Source organism: Culex quinquefasciatus, chromosome 2 (genome assembly GCF_015732765.1).
Source record: "Culex quinquefasciatus strain JHB chromosome 2, VPISU_Cqui_1.0_pri_paternal, whole genome shotgun sequence".
Taxonomy (NCBI): Eukaryota; Metazoa; Arthropoda; class Insecta; order Diptera; family Culicidae; genus Culex; species Culex quinquefasciatus.
The window spans coordinates 192,686,580-192,700,160 of record NC_051862.1 but is presented as its reverse complement, the minus strand read 5'-3'; the positions used below and the strand labels follow the sequence as shown (position 1 = coordinate 192,700,160).

The 13,581-nt window shown below is 35.9% G+C and overlaps 1 protein-coding gene across 7 annotated transcripts in view; it reads right to left on the bottom strand.

The window, feature by feature from the left end:
• Positions 1–13,581, bottom strand: part of LOC6031888 (1-phosphatidylinositol 4,5-bisphosphate phosphodiesterase classes I and II) — a 203,963-nt gene that overhangs the window by 170,350 nt on the left and 20,032 nt on the right. For all 7 annotated transcript variants that reach the window (XM_038252352.1, XM_001842532.2, XM_038252348.1 and 4 more), the window contains exon 3: positions 2,505–3,177. In XM_038252352.1, coding sequence (XP_038108280.1) covers positions 2,505–2,675 — 171 coding nt within the window. In that variant the 5' untranslated portion in view covers positions 2,676–3,177. The remainder of the gene's footprint in view (positions 1–2,504; positions 3,178–13,581) is intronic.

Sequence of the window (13,581 nt, the reverse complement as noted above, 5' to 3'; positions counted from 1 at the left end):
AATGTCATTTTTATATGAAAAACAAAAAAACGGCCCGGTTTTGCACTGCCCCGGTTATGATTCGTGCAGCAGCTTCAAAAAATTATAATATTTTGGAATCGGAATGATGTCAGCTATTGATTGAATTACATGAACATTTTCACAAAAATACGTAAATTTCCTGTATTTTTTTTTGAAATGCTATGTTTCGGGATTATTTCATACATTTCGATAGTTAAAGATTTTTCACAAAACTACGCCTTTTCGGAAAAAAACAAAAATAACAGGTTTACAATAGAAATATCAAATGGAAATGATCAAGATTTTTTCATACATACATTTTTTGAAAATACTTCAATTTTCACAAAATTACGGATTTTTTCAAAATTTCAGTATTTTACAATAGGGGTATCAAATGATAGGAAATTTTACATTGATTTCGATATTTCTCAAAAGTTGTGTATTTTCGAAATTACCGATGATTTGATACTCATATTGTAAAACTGGGAAATTTTGAGTATTTTTTTCGAAAATACGTATTTTATTGAAAATTAATTAACAATTTAACAAAATATATTATTACTATCGAAATGTTATGTAAAAAAAACTTTTTTTTATTTATTCGAAAAAACGTAATTTTGTGAAAATTTTGAGTATTTTACAAAATATTTTATTACTAACGAAATGTATGAAAACATTCTAATCATTTGATACCCACAGTGTAAAAATTTAAAATATCAGTATTTTTCGAAATTACGTAATTTTGTGAAAATTTAGAGTGTTTCACAAAAATATTATTAATACCGTCAGTAATGGTGACTATGGGTCAAAAAACGATACACCTCTCGTAAGTTTTTAATAAAAAAAACAATTTAAATAACATCGAAAATCTTTTATCGTAGAATTGTTATAAGATAGTTTGTTTGTTTGTTTGTTTGTTTATATTTATTCCGAACTTAAGACATACATCTTATCTGTCCCCGCCGTGACTAAAATTTTCACAAAATATGGTGTAATTTGATGGAATCTACCTGGCAATCGTTTGAAAATTGACCCAAACTCACCCCTTAGAGGGGGTGACATTGGGTCAGATGAAACTAAAATGTACTCAAATACAAAGATACGGTAAAAACAAGTCATCCAACAGTGTTTCTTGTTCGAGGGAATCGTATTGACATGCTAAAATGTTTGAATTAGAGATTTTCAAGCATTTGGGTACTTTTGGATCAATTCCAACAAAATTTTTAAAATGTTGATTTTTCGAGAGGTCATTTTAGGCCAAAAAAGTGCCTCAACTTTAAACAGCTGCAAAAATGACAGGATTTGTCCTAGGAACGAGATTTTTTCAGCAAAGTCATCTTAAGATGTCCCTTGCACAACCCTTTTAACAGAATTTAATTTCATTGAGAAGTACCTGAGAAATGGTAAAGTCCGTAAAAAAATACTTTGACCCAATCTCACCTCCTAGACCCAATGTCACCCCACTTACGGTATCGGAATGTATGAAAATATTCCGCTCATTTGATACCCATACAGCAAAAACAATAATGTTAAGTATTTTTTCGGAAAAAAAGCATTTTCACAGGAAATATTCGTATTTTTGTGAAAATTTTCGTGTACTTATAATTGCAAAATGGATAGCTGACATCATCCCGATTCTAAAACACTATAATTTTTTAATGTTTGGATGATTTTTCATAGGATTACAGCTAATGTCTCCCATATAGCTCTGTCACAGTGCATCACGCCCCGGTTTTGCATCCCCTATTTGCGGAGCTAAACCGAGGCATGACTGTATTCACCAACTTCAGGCTCGGATATCAATGGGTTAATATCAACCAATTTCGCTCAAAATTTGCAAGACGCTTAGAATAACCCAAAAATCCGTTGCCGCTTGTGGAGCAGGAGGTAATTTTTACTGGGCGGGGTACTTAGTGTTCCACTTTTCTCTAAAAGGTCCTTATTACCTACAACTATGCCTAAGACACCAAATCAATTAGATCAGATCTTCCAAAGGATACAAATTTTAGAATATTAACGTACCATTGTTGTATGATTAACTGAAAATTATATGGAGCCTTGTACGGGCGAACTAATGACACCAAATTGCATTTTTGTTCATGAGGAGGGCTCCAAAAAGTTTTTTTAGTCTTTTAAATATTCGAAAAATAAAAAAAAACTAAGTCCTAATCATAACGTTCACCTTTGCCGAAGACACCAAATCGATCAGAAAATCTCTTCTCAAAAAAAAACGATTTACGAATATTTCAAATTCGATTCTATTCGATTCGATATATTTCGAATAAATCAAGCAAAAAAACCTCTAACATAAGCTTATGGTCGCTCTTAGGCTCAATTAATTACCGTTTTCCAAGCACATACTCAAATACACACTCACACTCATTCCTTGTAACCTTTCCCGATTGAGGCCCCGCCTCGCCGTAACTTCCCGCAATAAATCAATTAAAGAACATGAAACGCAGAAGAGCCCATCGAGAAGGTCATCCATCGCCCTTCACACTCACCTCATCCCACTTGAGAAACTTTTCGCCATCCTGGAGCGCCTTTGGCACCTCGATCGTGCCCAGCTTGACGGCCGTCGTTGACTGGCCGCCGGTGTTCCGCGGGGACTGCTGGTTCTGGGCCGGCTGCGTCTTGCCGTCCGCACTCAACGTTGCTACCGCCGAGGAGGCCATCGTTCCGGGAGCTTTTTTCCTCCTCCTCCTTTCCTCTTCTACGCTATCAATTTCACTCAATTAAAGCTTCTTCTTCGCCACCCCCTGGGGCGGTTCACGTGGGGTGTCCAGGCCGTTTAATGGCGCCTCGTTTTCACGTGATTTGCACTGCTTCACTGCAGCACGCTGATGGTGGTGAGGAACACAAAATTCAATAATTCATACCATTTAGCGCGGCAAGGCGGCTTGGCGGCCTTGGAAGCTTTTCCGACAGGACATTATCAATTTTTCATTTCCTCTTTTCTTCCTCTTTTAACACAATTGAATTCATTTTTAATTATTATACTCGGTGAAGCGTGCCCACGAACACCCCCACAAACACACTCGTTCACACACGCGACCAGCCGGTAATATATTGTTGCAAGGTCCAATAAACGGTGTTTTCCTTTCCAGAAGAAGGAAGCTTTTAATTATTTCCAAAGCTTTCCGTGTTTTGTGTGCGCTGTCGACCACAAGTTGAGATCTGAAAGGAAGAAAGATACCAGGGTCCATGTTAGTGAACAGTTTGTGTGGCACGTTGTTGATGGTAGGAGGGAGAGGATAAATTACGACGGTCGAACAGGTAAGCTTGTAATTACCACCCTCAATGGGTGTGTGTGTTTATGTGGGGGAAAGGAAGTTGGGTTTTGAGGAGTCCCGTGGTGGTTTGATCGATGGTATCCTACTTTAATTGCAATTTTTAGAAATAGCTGCAAGGTAAAAATGGCACTGAGGGGGAGAAAGAAAAAGAAAAAATAACTTGGGAACGCGCTATTCTGGGAATATTGGCAATAAGAAGAAAATGGGAGCTATTTATAGGGGAGGATAAAATAAAACCTCATTTTAACGATTGACTAGAATGTCGACAGGATGCGGTGAACAATAGAGGCGATTCATGAATCAGAAGATTTATTTTTGACGCAGAGCAACCTAAACTATTGGAAAATAAATGGTTGATTGGACGATTGTTGTACCTTAGAGCACTTACATGTCGTACACAATTTGAAAACAATAGAATTTTAACTGGTTTTTGATCAAATTTCTATAATTGATTCCATAGAAAAAGTTTTACACACTATATATAATCTTAAAGCAAATTGATTTTAAAACTTTTTATCGCGATTCATTTTTTTTTTTTTTTTTTTTTTTCATTTGGATAAATCTAGGGCGTCCAAATTCCATGGACTTTCGTTATTATTATAACCCGAATATTTTTTTTAAAATAATCATTAGAACCATTTTTCAATATATTTGTTAAGTTTTTAAAGCTAGAAATCGGATTATTAGTTGATAACCATTAACTAAGGATAATCTAGAATACAAACTGAACAGGGGCATCAGGAAAGAAAGCTTTTTTTTTAATCTTGTTAAAAGCAGTTAACCTTCTGATACCCATTTTTTCAATTTTTTTCTCTCTTGGTTAAGACTTCATTATGAGCAAATTTTATTTAACGAAAAACATTACTTTTTTTGTTCTATTTTTTTTTTGTTTAATTATTAGTATTTAATTTTCCATGTATCTTGATTAGTTACTATTTGTTTCTGATAGTATTTCGCTTATTATACTATCTGGGTATTTCTCCGCCAACTCACACAGCAGTTGCCCCGACCCCTCTTCGATTTGCGTGAAACTGATCGTGAAACCTGATCACGAATCTGAGGTCCGTTTTTTGATATCTCGTGACGGAGGGGCGGTACGACCCCTTCCATTTTTGAACATGCGAAAAAAGAGGTGTTTTTCAATAATTTGCAGTCTGAAACGGTGATGAGATAGAAATTTGGTGTCAAAGGGACTTTTATGTAAAATTAGACGCCGAATTTGATGGCGTACTCAGAATTCCGAAAAGACGTATTTTTCATCGAAAAAAAACACTAAAAAAGTTTTAAAAATTCTCCCATTTTCCGTAACTCGACTGTAAAAAAATTTGGAACATGTCATTTTATGGGAAATTTAATGTACTTTTCGAATCTACATTGACCCAGAAAGGTCATTTTTTTCATTTAAAACAAAATTTTTCATTTTAAAATTTCGTGTTTTTTTAACTTTGCAGGGTTATTTTTTAGAGTGTAACAATAGCCTGTCCCATTTTGAGGTCATGTCGAGGAATTCCAGGTACTCACTTCTTAAATGATAGATTATGATGTTAGAAACAATGTTTTCTTAGACAAGAAAAAATAATAAAATACTTTCTCGCACCCCCTAGTCGATTTACTGAAAAAAGTCACTTTTTTTAACAAATTTTTCAGAATTGCTCATTTAATTTTGGGTAGCCTATTTTTCCCAGTAAAACCAATACATGCATCTTTAGGAAATTTCATGGCGAACATTTTGTTCTCTGAGAAAATGCAATTTTGACACTCCAGAGCCGAGATATTTGAGTTTTAGTGAGAAAAAAGTGCCAATTTTCAAAATTTCTCAGAATTCAGAAGCAATCTTGGTATACTAATTACATGATGTTGCAAGCATATGTCTTAAAGGTCAGGATATGCTTCCTTTTAGTAATTTTGGCCGCTGAATCCGAATCTGGAATCAAATTTCGTGTTGACAGTGATGTTTTGGAGCTAAACCCTTTTGGAATGTTATTTGCGTGTTTAAATCGCTGCAATTTAAATTGCTTGCAAGTTCGGTCATACTTTTTTCGGTTTTCGTTCCACTTTGATAGTCTACTCACAGAACTGTTTATGTTTATTGTTTTTTTTTACGTTCTGATTATGGTTCAATATTATTCTCAGGACAAAAACCTATCGTTTGAAGATAATACACACCTGATCGGATCAGTTTTTGTATTGATTCCAAGCGATTTTAGAAAATTTGTTCAAAAAAGTGACTTTTTTCAGTAAATCGAGCACCTGAAATTCCTCGACATGACCTCAAAATGGGACAGGCTAGTGTAACAATGTTCTACAAAATTCTAGAGCAGACAATTACAAAAATTTTGATATATAGACATAAGGAGTTTGCTTATAAACATCACGAGTTATCGCGATTTTACGAAAAAAAGTTTTGAAATTAATTGAATTGCCAATGTTTCGATAAATCGAAAAAAAACAGTATGAATATAGACGTGTACTAATTTTGTTGAGCTGCATTTTTTACCAAAAACAATCCAAAAAATCAAACAATTTTGAACAAATATAGGAACCTAGGGAAAAAGTTATAAAATGATAAATTTTGTTTCAAATAAAAATTGCACTAGCAGATACAATATCCAAACATTTGGACAAACAGAGACAAGTTTTTTTTCATAACATTATTTTTATTAGGTCCTTTTCGGAGCTGGGACCTGTTTAGTGCCGAGTCGCCTTACAGGGACAAGTAAGTGTACCAAAATTTTCGTAATTGAAATACGCCACTTTTGGTACCCTAACAGGTATGGTCATCGCTGAAATTTTCAAGAAATTGCTGTTTTAGTGAAAAAAAGTCGATTTTTTGCCGTTTTCATCATTTTCTCATTTTTGCGCGTGGCGCGTCGAAAACCCCAGTTTTTATTTTAAAAAAAATCGTATCTCAGAAAATTGAAAACATAACTTCACCCTTTTTTGAAATATTATGTAAAATTTTCCGAGGAACAGGAAAAAATATTTTCAAACATAGGGTCTTTGGTCACGAGACCTTCAAAACAGTATTTTATGTTTTCATACGACCTTTTCAAATGTTAAGCTAGATTTTTGAAACTTCTTACTTTTATCAGTCAGTGAAATATTTCTATGTAAATTTTTAGCTCTATTTTCAAAATGAAAAAAAAAATGTTCAAAAAATTGCTAAAAACATAATTTACGAATGTAAAAAAATAGAAACTCAATAATAAGATTTGAAGTATGTATCCGCATTACACTTAAAATATTAATCAAGTATAAAAATCTGACTAATATTAGAATGTTAAATACCGAAAACCTGTAATCTAAACAGTTAACAATTCCATAGTAAATTTTTAATAAGAGGAAACTTTAATTGTTAATGAACAGCCTATCCAAGTCTCACTCAACGTGAACTGCCACTAGATCAAGCGGAATAGACAGTTTGTTTACATCCAAGGTTTCGCCCTTTTGAAAAGTACTACGGAATTTCATGGAATTATTAAAATTCAATAAAACTTTTGTCAAACCACACATTAAATATATTTATTGAAAAATATATTTACAAAAAAAATAAATTCAGTTGACAAGGAGAATACAAATAAACATATTATCTTTTCTTTGACTTTTTACTATTTATTTAGAAATGTGTACCCCAACTACTTCGAACTCATAATTCATCCAATATCGAGACAGTTGAATGACCATTACTCGTGTCAAAACAAATTCCCAATAATGATCCCGTGTCTTTCGCTTTTCGTACACACATCAAACAAACCATGTAGAGAAAGAATGCTCGGTCGCGGGCGAGAGGCTGCTGCCGCTTGCGAAAAAAAACATCCAAGAATTAATCAATCTTTCCAAAGCAAACGCGCCCAATTCATCAACCCATCAATCACATTCCCCGTACGTATCTGTCTATAGTAGACAGCAGGCACAGTCGAACCCCCGTAACTGGTGCCAATTTAGGGCCTGCCTGCCAGTCCATAATACTAGGCCAGGTAGACGGGCACTTACTCTACACTCTGACACTCTGGGTATGCCCAATTTTGGCGGTTGATTTATTTGTAACAGCTGCAAACCAGACCGCGGCGGCGATCCTAAGCCGTCAACTCATGAATCATAGACTGAGAGAGGCTGGTCCACTGGTCAGTTTGAGTGGGGTGATGGTTTGAGGGCGGTGAGGAGGCAGAAGATTTTCCCACGAAAATTACTCTGACGTGGAAGGTGGTTGTAGTGATGACCGTTCTTAGTATCGGCGGCTTGTAGTAGGTAGCTTCTAATAGTGTGTTTTCAATGTATAAGGTTGCAAATCAAAGCGAAGATGGTTGTAAGCTGCTGACAGCTGAGGTTTTAGCTTTTGATTAGTGGTATTATAGTCATGGGAAATTTTGAAAATTGAATGTACAGTATCTTAAAGAATTAAATCTTCGGACCTTATTACGACATCTAAGAAAAACTCCAAAAAAAATGGTTTTAAGACGAAAAAAAACCTTGTCAACGATAAATAATAAAATATCAGCGTAATAATTATAAAAACATATAAAAAAAAAATCAAAATAACCTCCTGAACAGAGGAAAAAAAGACAAAAATGGGCAGTAGACGTCGATAAATAAGCGATGACGTGTCCTCCAACATAATCGCTCTTCTATTGAAGCTTATTAAATAACAAAGTTTGCTCAAATCTTGTTGAAGGCTGGTTGACCTTTTTAAGCCACCAAGTTCGCCCCATAAATAATGGCAATTCAATTAATTGCCCATGCGGACTATTTTCCGGAAAGTCCAAAAATAAGCTAATAATTAAATCTCTTTTCCAAGCGGATCAACCAAGTAACTTCCTCTAGCAATCAGTGCTCCCAGAAGGACCAGTTTGTCGCTGTAAACAAATCTCCAGAAATCTCCGAAGAAATTTAATTAAATCCTTTAATATTCTTTGTTGGCCCCAAAAATTCGGACTTTCCTCGCTCCTTCCCCTGCTCGAAGAAGCACAAAGCTTTTGTGTGAGAATTTTATCTACCCCCTCTACCATGTAACAACAAACTTTCGGAACCCGGAATTGTGTCTGCTGGTGGTAGTTCCTGGCGGTGGTGGAAGAAGGACCTAAACCAAAGATAAGACCGTCGTCCCCGTTGCCAAAAATGGCCAGCCTGCCTGATAATGGGGCACTATACTATAGTATACACAGCACAGTCAGTCGGGCCAATTTGGACGTTCCTTGAATAGCTGCTCCTCGGCATGGGCCAAAGGAAGTTGATTTTGCTTGCTGCTCCGTTGTCGTTAGTGTGTATATTTAAGGAAACTCGTTGCTTTCACCCTATACTGGGGCTGTGTTGGTACCGTGTTGTGTTCTTGTACGGGTGTCTGTGTCTGTGTTGGTAGATGAGTGCCAATAAAGAACCACAGCCCATCCAACGCCCAGTCCAGCAGGGCAAATCCTTGAATTGTTCAGGCAGCAGCTTCCCAAATGGCCTCTTCAACGAGATTGGAATCTTGTTCACAGGATAAATTATTCCATCTCATTAAACCATTTTTGCTGGCCGCACCCGGATGATGAACGATAACGCCCCGGTTAAGTTTGCTTAACTTTGAGGAGTTACTCTCGTGGGGGTTAAAGATTTTCAAACCACAAAATTTAACGCCTTGAAGCTAGTTTAATTTTTAACTTTAAATAAATTTTGTCGACCCCCCACCCTAAGCCAGTTAACGGTTAAAGTCCAAAAAGCTCACCACCGCCTACACTCAAAGTTTTTAATTTCCGTTTTTCCTTTGGTCCTCGAGCAGCTTTTTTTTTATTGCGCTTTGTGGACCCGACACTTGGACGATGGCGACGTCATCTCGGCTGCTGTAGGAATCCTGATGGAAATTCCCTGTGCTCCAGTTTGGCAGGCAGCAGAATGACGCACACGTGATCGGGATGGAAGATGAGAGCTTTACCTAGCCAATTACAATTCAATTGTGCTCGGGGAAAGTTTAGCTGGGGAAGATGGTTCAACCGTCCCGATGACCATCCCAAGAAAGAAAGTTGTGTTTCACCTTCCTGGTTGAGAATATGTACGATTCAAAATATTTAAGGGCTAATGATTTTTCGAGATTTCGCGCAAGCTGAGTAATCCGTGAAATTTGCCCATGACAGTGAAATTCCGTAAATACCGCGAAATACCGCGAAGTTCTTATTATTTAAATAACAAATGGTCCCTAGTTTATTTGAACATTGAGTTTTTTATTTTATCTGTCCACAAGATTTTTAACAGGCATTTTAAAACTCGTTTTCAAAAATATTGTTTATAACAAAGTTTTACGAAAAATTCCAGCGAAATAAGCTTTGCCTTGGATAATACATTTTGATGTTCAAAGCATTTTATAACACATGAACATTTTTTCAAAGAATTAAAACGCAGAGCAGTTGAGCTATTTATTTTCGAATCTCTGTTAAATTTATTTTAATAAATATGATCAAATTTCCGTTCTAATCATAAATCAAGTCTTTTTATGATGTTAGAAATTTTTAAAGCACTTTTCAACATTTTCTTAATTAAGGTTGCCTGAATTGCAAAATTTGACGAAATCGAGCTCATAATTTTTTACTGACTCAAATACTTTGTGTCATGGGGTGATATTTTGTTTCTTAAACAACTGATTACTTAGTAATTTTACTGCACGCAAATAACACAATTTTGCGTTAATTTTCTTAGTTTTTTTTTAATTATTAAAATGCATTTTCCTAAGCCAAAAATTAACAAAAAGTAAGAAATTTTCAAATTCATTGTAAACCCTTTGGACGAGCACTGAATTCGATTGCTGAGAGTTTTATATCGGATTCAATCAAAACCTCAGGGTAAATTAATTATTTCTTGAGATATCATGCTTTTAAGTTGGAAAATCCTGTATTGCTTAGTAAATATTATACTTATCCATCCATTTTCACAGTAGTCCATAAATTTGATGAAATAGTTCATAAAATATCGTAACGAAAATAAGTGAATGTCCCAAATTGAATTTAAGCAACAAACAAAGGCAATTTTAAGATCAGCAACACTTCTCTATCAAGCTACTAATTCGTTCGTATTTGATTCTTATTTTTTATATTTTGCAAAAAAAACATTACCTTGTCACCCTGGTTTACGGTGCTGTACAAAGTAAAAAATGTGTTATTTTGGAAGGTGTAAAATTGGATGATTTAATATTGCCTCTTTCACGATGTAATGTTACCGTCATCTGAGGTGAATCCGGACTACAGTCTGAATAGGGGCAGCAGTGTTTAGAGTACTTGAAGGTTTTAAATATGGAAATGGATGTACACATTTTGTTGGTTTGGGTCTGTTCTATATGAAACCTACATGAAAAATCAAAATATTGTGCTCTAACATGGTTAAAACTGCTGTCCCAGTTAGCCCCAGTTGACGGTACGACAATTTAGATTGAAAAAGTGCGATTGCACTGGAAAAGTGGTAGATTAGAAAATTTTTAATGGTTAAATTTAACATTGATCTGAATAAATATGTACCCATACGCATATGTAATTCTACTATGACTTGTTTTACTGTGTAAACCGAAGTTTTATTGTTATAAAAATAATATGTATACCAACAAAAACAATTAACCAACACAGCTAGTTGAATTTTCATTTGGGTTTTTCACTTTTTGATTGTTGCATTTTTATTTATTTGAGTTTTTTACAAAGTAAAAAATTGTTTAAATTTGGATGTTGTTATTTTGGAAGGTTTAATATCACCTATCTACGATGTAGTTTTACCTCAATTTAGATTGAAAAAGTGACATCACACAAAAAAGTGGTAAAATTAAACATTTTCAGCGGTAAAATTAAACTTTTTTTGACATAAAAGATGTATTTTTTTATTTTTTTCAACTGTGTAGTTAAACATCAACCTCAAAAAATTAACGGCATTAAAACAAAATTATTACTTACAAGTTGGTGAAATCGAGGTGAGGAAGACAAAAATAGGAATAAAAATTTAAATAATTGCTCAGTAAAAAAAATCATGGTAATGTTACATCTGGGAAGGGTACATATTAGGGTGGGTACGGATTTTGAAAAGTTCTCAGATCAAGTTCTGGTGTGGTTCCCCTTGTAGGGCATACCCATAGGGACTCTCACGCCAAATTTCAGCTCATTTGGTTGAAAACTGGCTTGTCTCAAGCGAGTTCAAGTTTACATGGGATTTACAATGGGAAATTTAGAGTTTTTGTTCATTCGCTCCTACAGGCTTGGGGAAAACATGTAGAAACTTCTGGGATGGACAGAAATGAACGGAATCGTCTGGAGAACAATTTTCCCGAAGATATCAGGTCGATTCGTTCAACCCCCATCGAGCTCAACGGCAATACATCCGGGGTTTTCGGAACCAACGATTTTCCCAAGAAAAGCATCAAATTTTCCTTAGCATGCTATGAATGCTTGATGAACACCGCGACGCCACATGTCAAACAGCTACCACGTGGACTAGCATTGAATATAAAAAAATATTTTTTATTATTTTTTGAACCCTAGAATTGAAAATTATGGTGATCCTGATACTATTTAGCTGTATTGTAAACCTCCAAATAAGACAAAAAAATGTTATGGTGCAAATTTTACAATCACATGTTAACTGTTTGACACGTGGCGTCGCGGTGTTCATCAAGCATTCATAGCATGCTAAGGAAAATTTGATGCTTTTCTTGGGAAAACCGTTGGTTCCGAAAACCCCGGATGTATTGCCGTTGAGCTCGATGAGGGTTGAACGAATTGACCTGGTCTCTTAGGGAATGTTGTTCTCCAGACTATTCCGCTTATTTCTGGCCATCCTAGAAGTTTCTACATGTTTTTCCCAGGCCTGTAGGAGCGAATGAACGAAAATTCAAAATTTCCCATAGTAATTTCCATGTAAACTTGAACTCGCTTGAGACAAGCCAGTTTTCAACCAAATGAGCTGAAATTTGGCGTGAGAGTCCCTATGGGTATGCCCTACAAGGGGAACCACACCAGAACTTGATCTGAGAACTTTTCAAAATCCGTACCCACCCTAGTCAAAAAATCAAAATCAAACCATCCACATTAACAACCCCCGGGTCTTTTGTGGTCTCTATTGCAAGTTTCTGCTCGAACCTAGGAGTCCGAAGGCTTGAATGGTGAGAGCACCCAAACCTCTTTCTACTCCAAGGAACCTTCCATCCCAGTGTTTGAACTGACGACCTTTGGATTGCGAGTCCAACCGCCGCCAGCGATTCCACCGGAGTAGGCTTGGTTTGGTGTGTTGTTTGTACTTATGGCATGGAGACGTCTCCTACACCTGGAATGACTTAACGGCCTAACAACCAAGGCCGGGACCGACATTTTACTTCCTCATCCGATGGAAGGTTGCAGCAGATGGGAATCGAACCCAGAATCATCCGCTTACAAAGCGGACAGCGTAACCATTCGGCCACGCACTGCCCACCCTAGTACATATTTTAAATCAGAAAAAATGTGAAATTTCACCGCTGAAAATGTGTAATTTTACCACTTTTCCGATGTAATGTTACTTTTTCAATCTAAACTGAAGTAAAATTACATCATTAAAGAGGTAATATTCAACCTTCCAATTTGACACAATTTTTTACTGTGTAGCCATGGTGTCGTCATTTCGACAAAAAAAAAGTTTTCCAAAATGCATTAGGATAATTCTCTACCAACTCACACGAAATCGGGAAAAGTTGCCCGAACCCTCTTCGATTTACTTGAAACGTTGTTCTATGGGGTAACTTTTGTCCCTGAATCACAAATTCGAAGTCCTTTTTTGATGTCTCGACCCTTCAATTTTTAACACGCGAAAAAAAGGCATGTTTTTCAATAATTTACAGCCTGAAAAAGTGATAAGATGAAAATTTGGTGTCAAAAAGACTTTTATGTAAAACAAGCTTTACCCGACAAACTTCGTTCTGACTTTTTTTCGTTTGCTGACGTTTTTTGATTGTTTGCTTATTCAGCCTCCTGTGATCAAAATTTGATTTTACATAACTTTTCCCATACAATTTGCCGATGCTCCGGAATCAGTTCCAGAGTGGCCAACGTGTCAATTAGTTAGCGTAAGAACCTTCCTTAGGCTTATACGAACCCAACGCAACAAAAAGCACCTCTATCCGACGCTCCGTTTTGAACTGATTCGCGTTCGAACAACGCCTGAATGGATGGCGTACTCAAAATTTCTAAGAAACGTATTTTTCGTAAAAAAATACTCTAAACAACTTTTAAAAACTCTGACATTTTTCGATACTCAACTGTAAAAAAATTGGAACATGTAATTTTAAGGGAAAATTAGCCGAGCTCCTGTG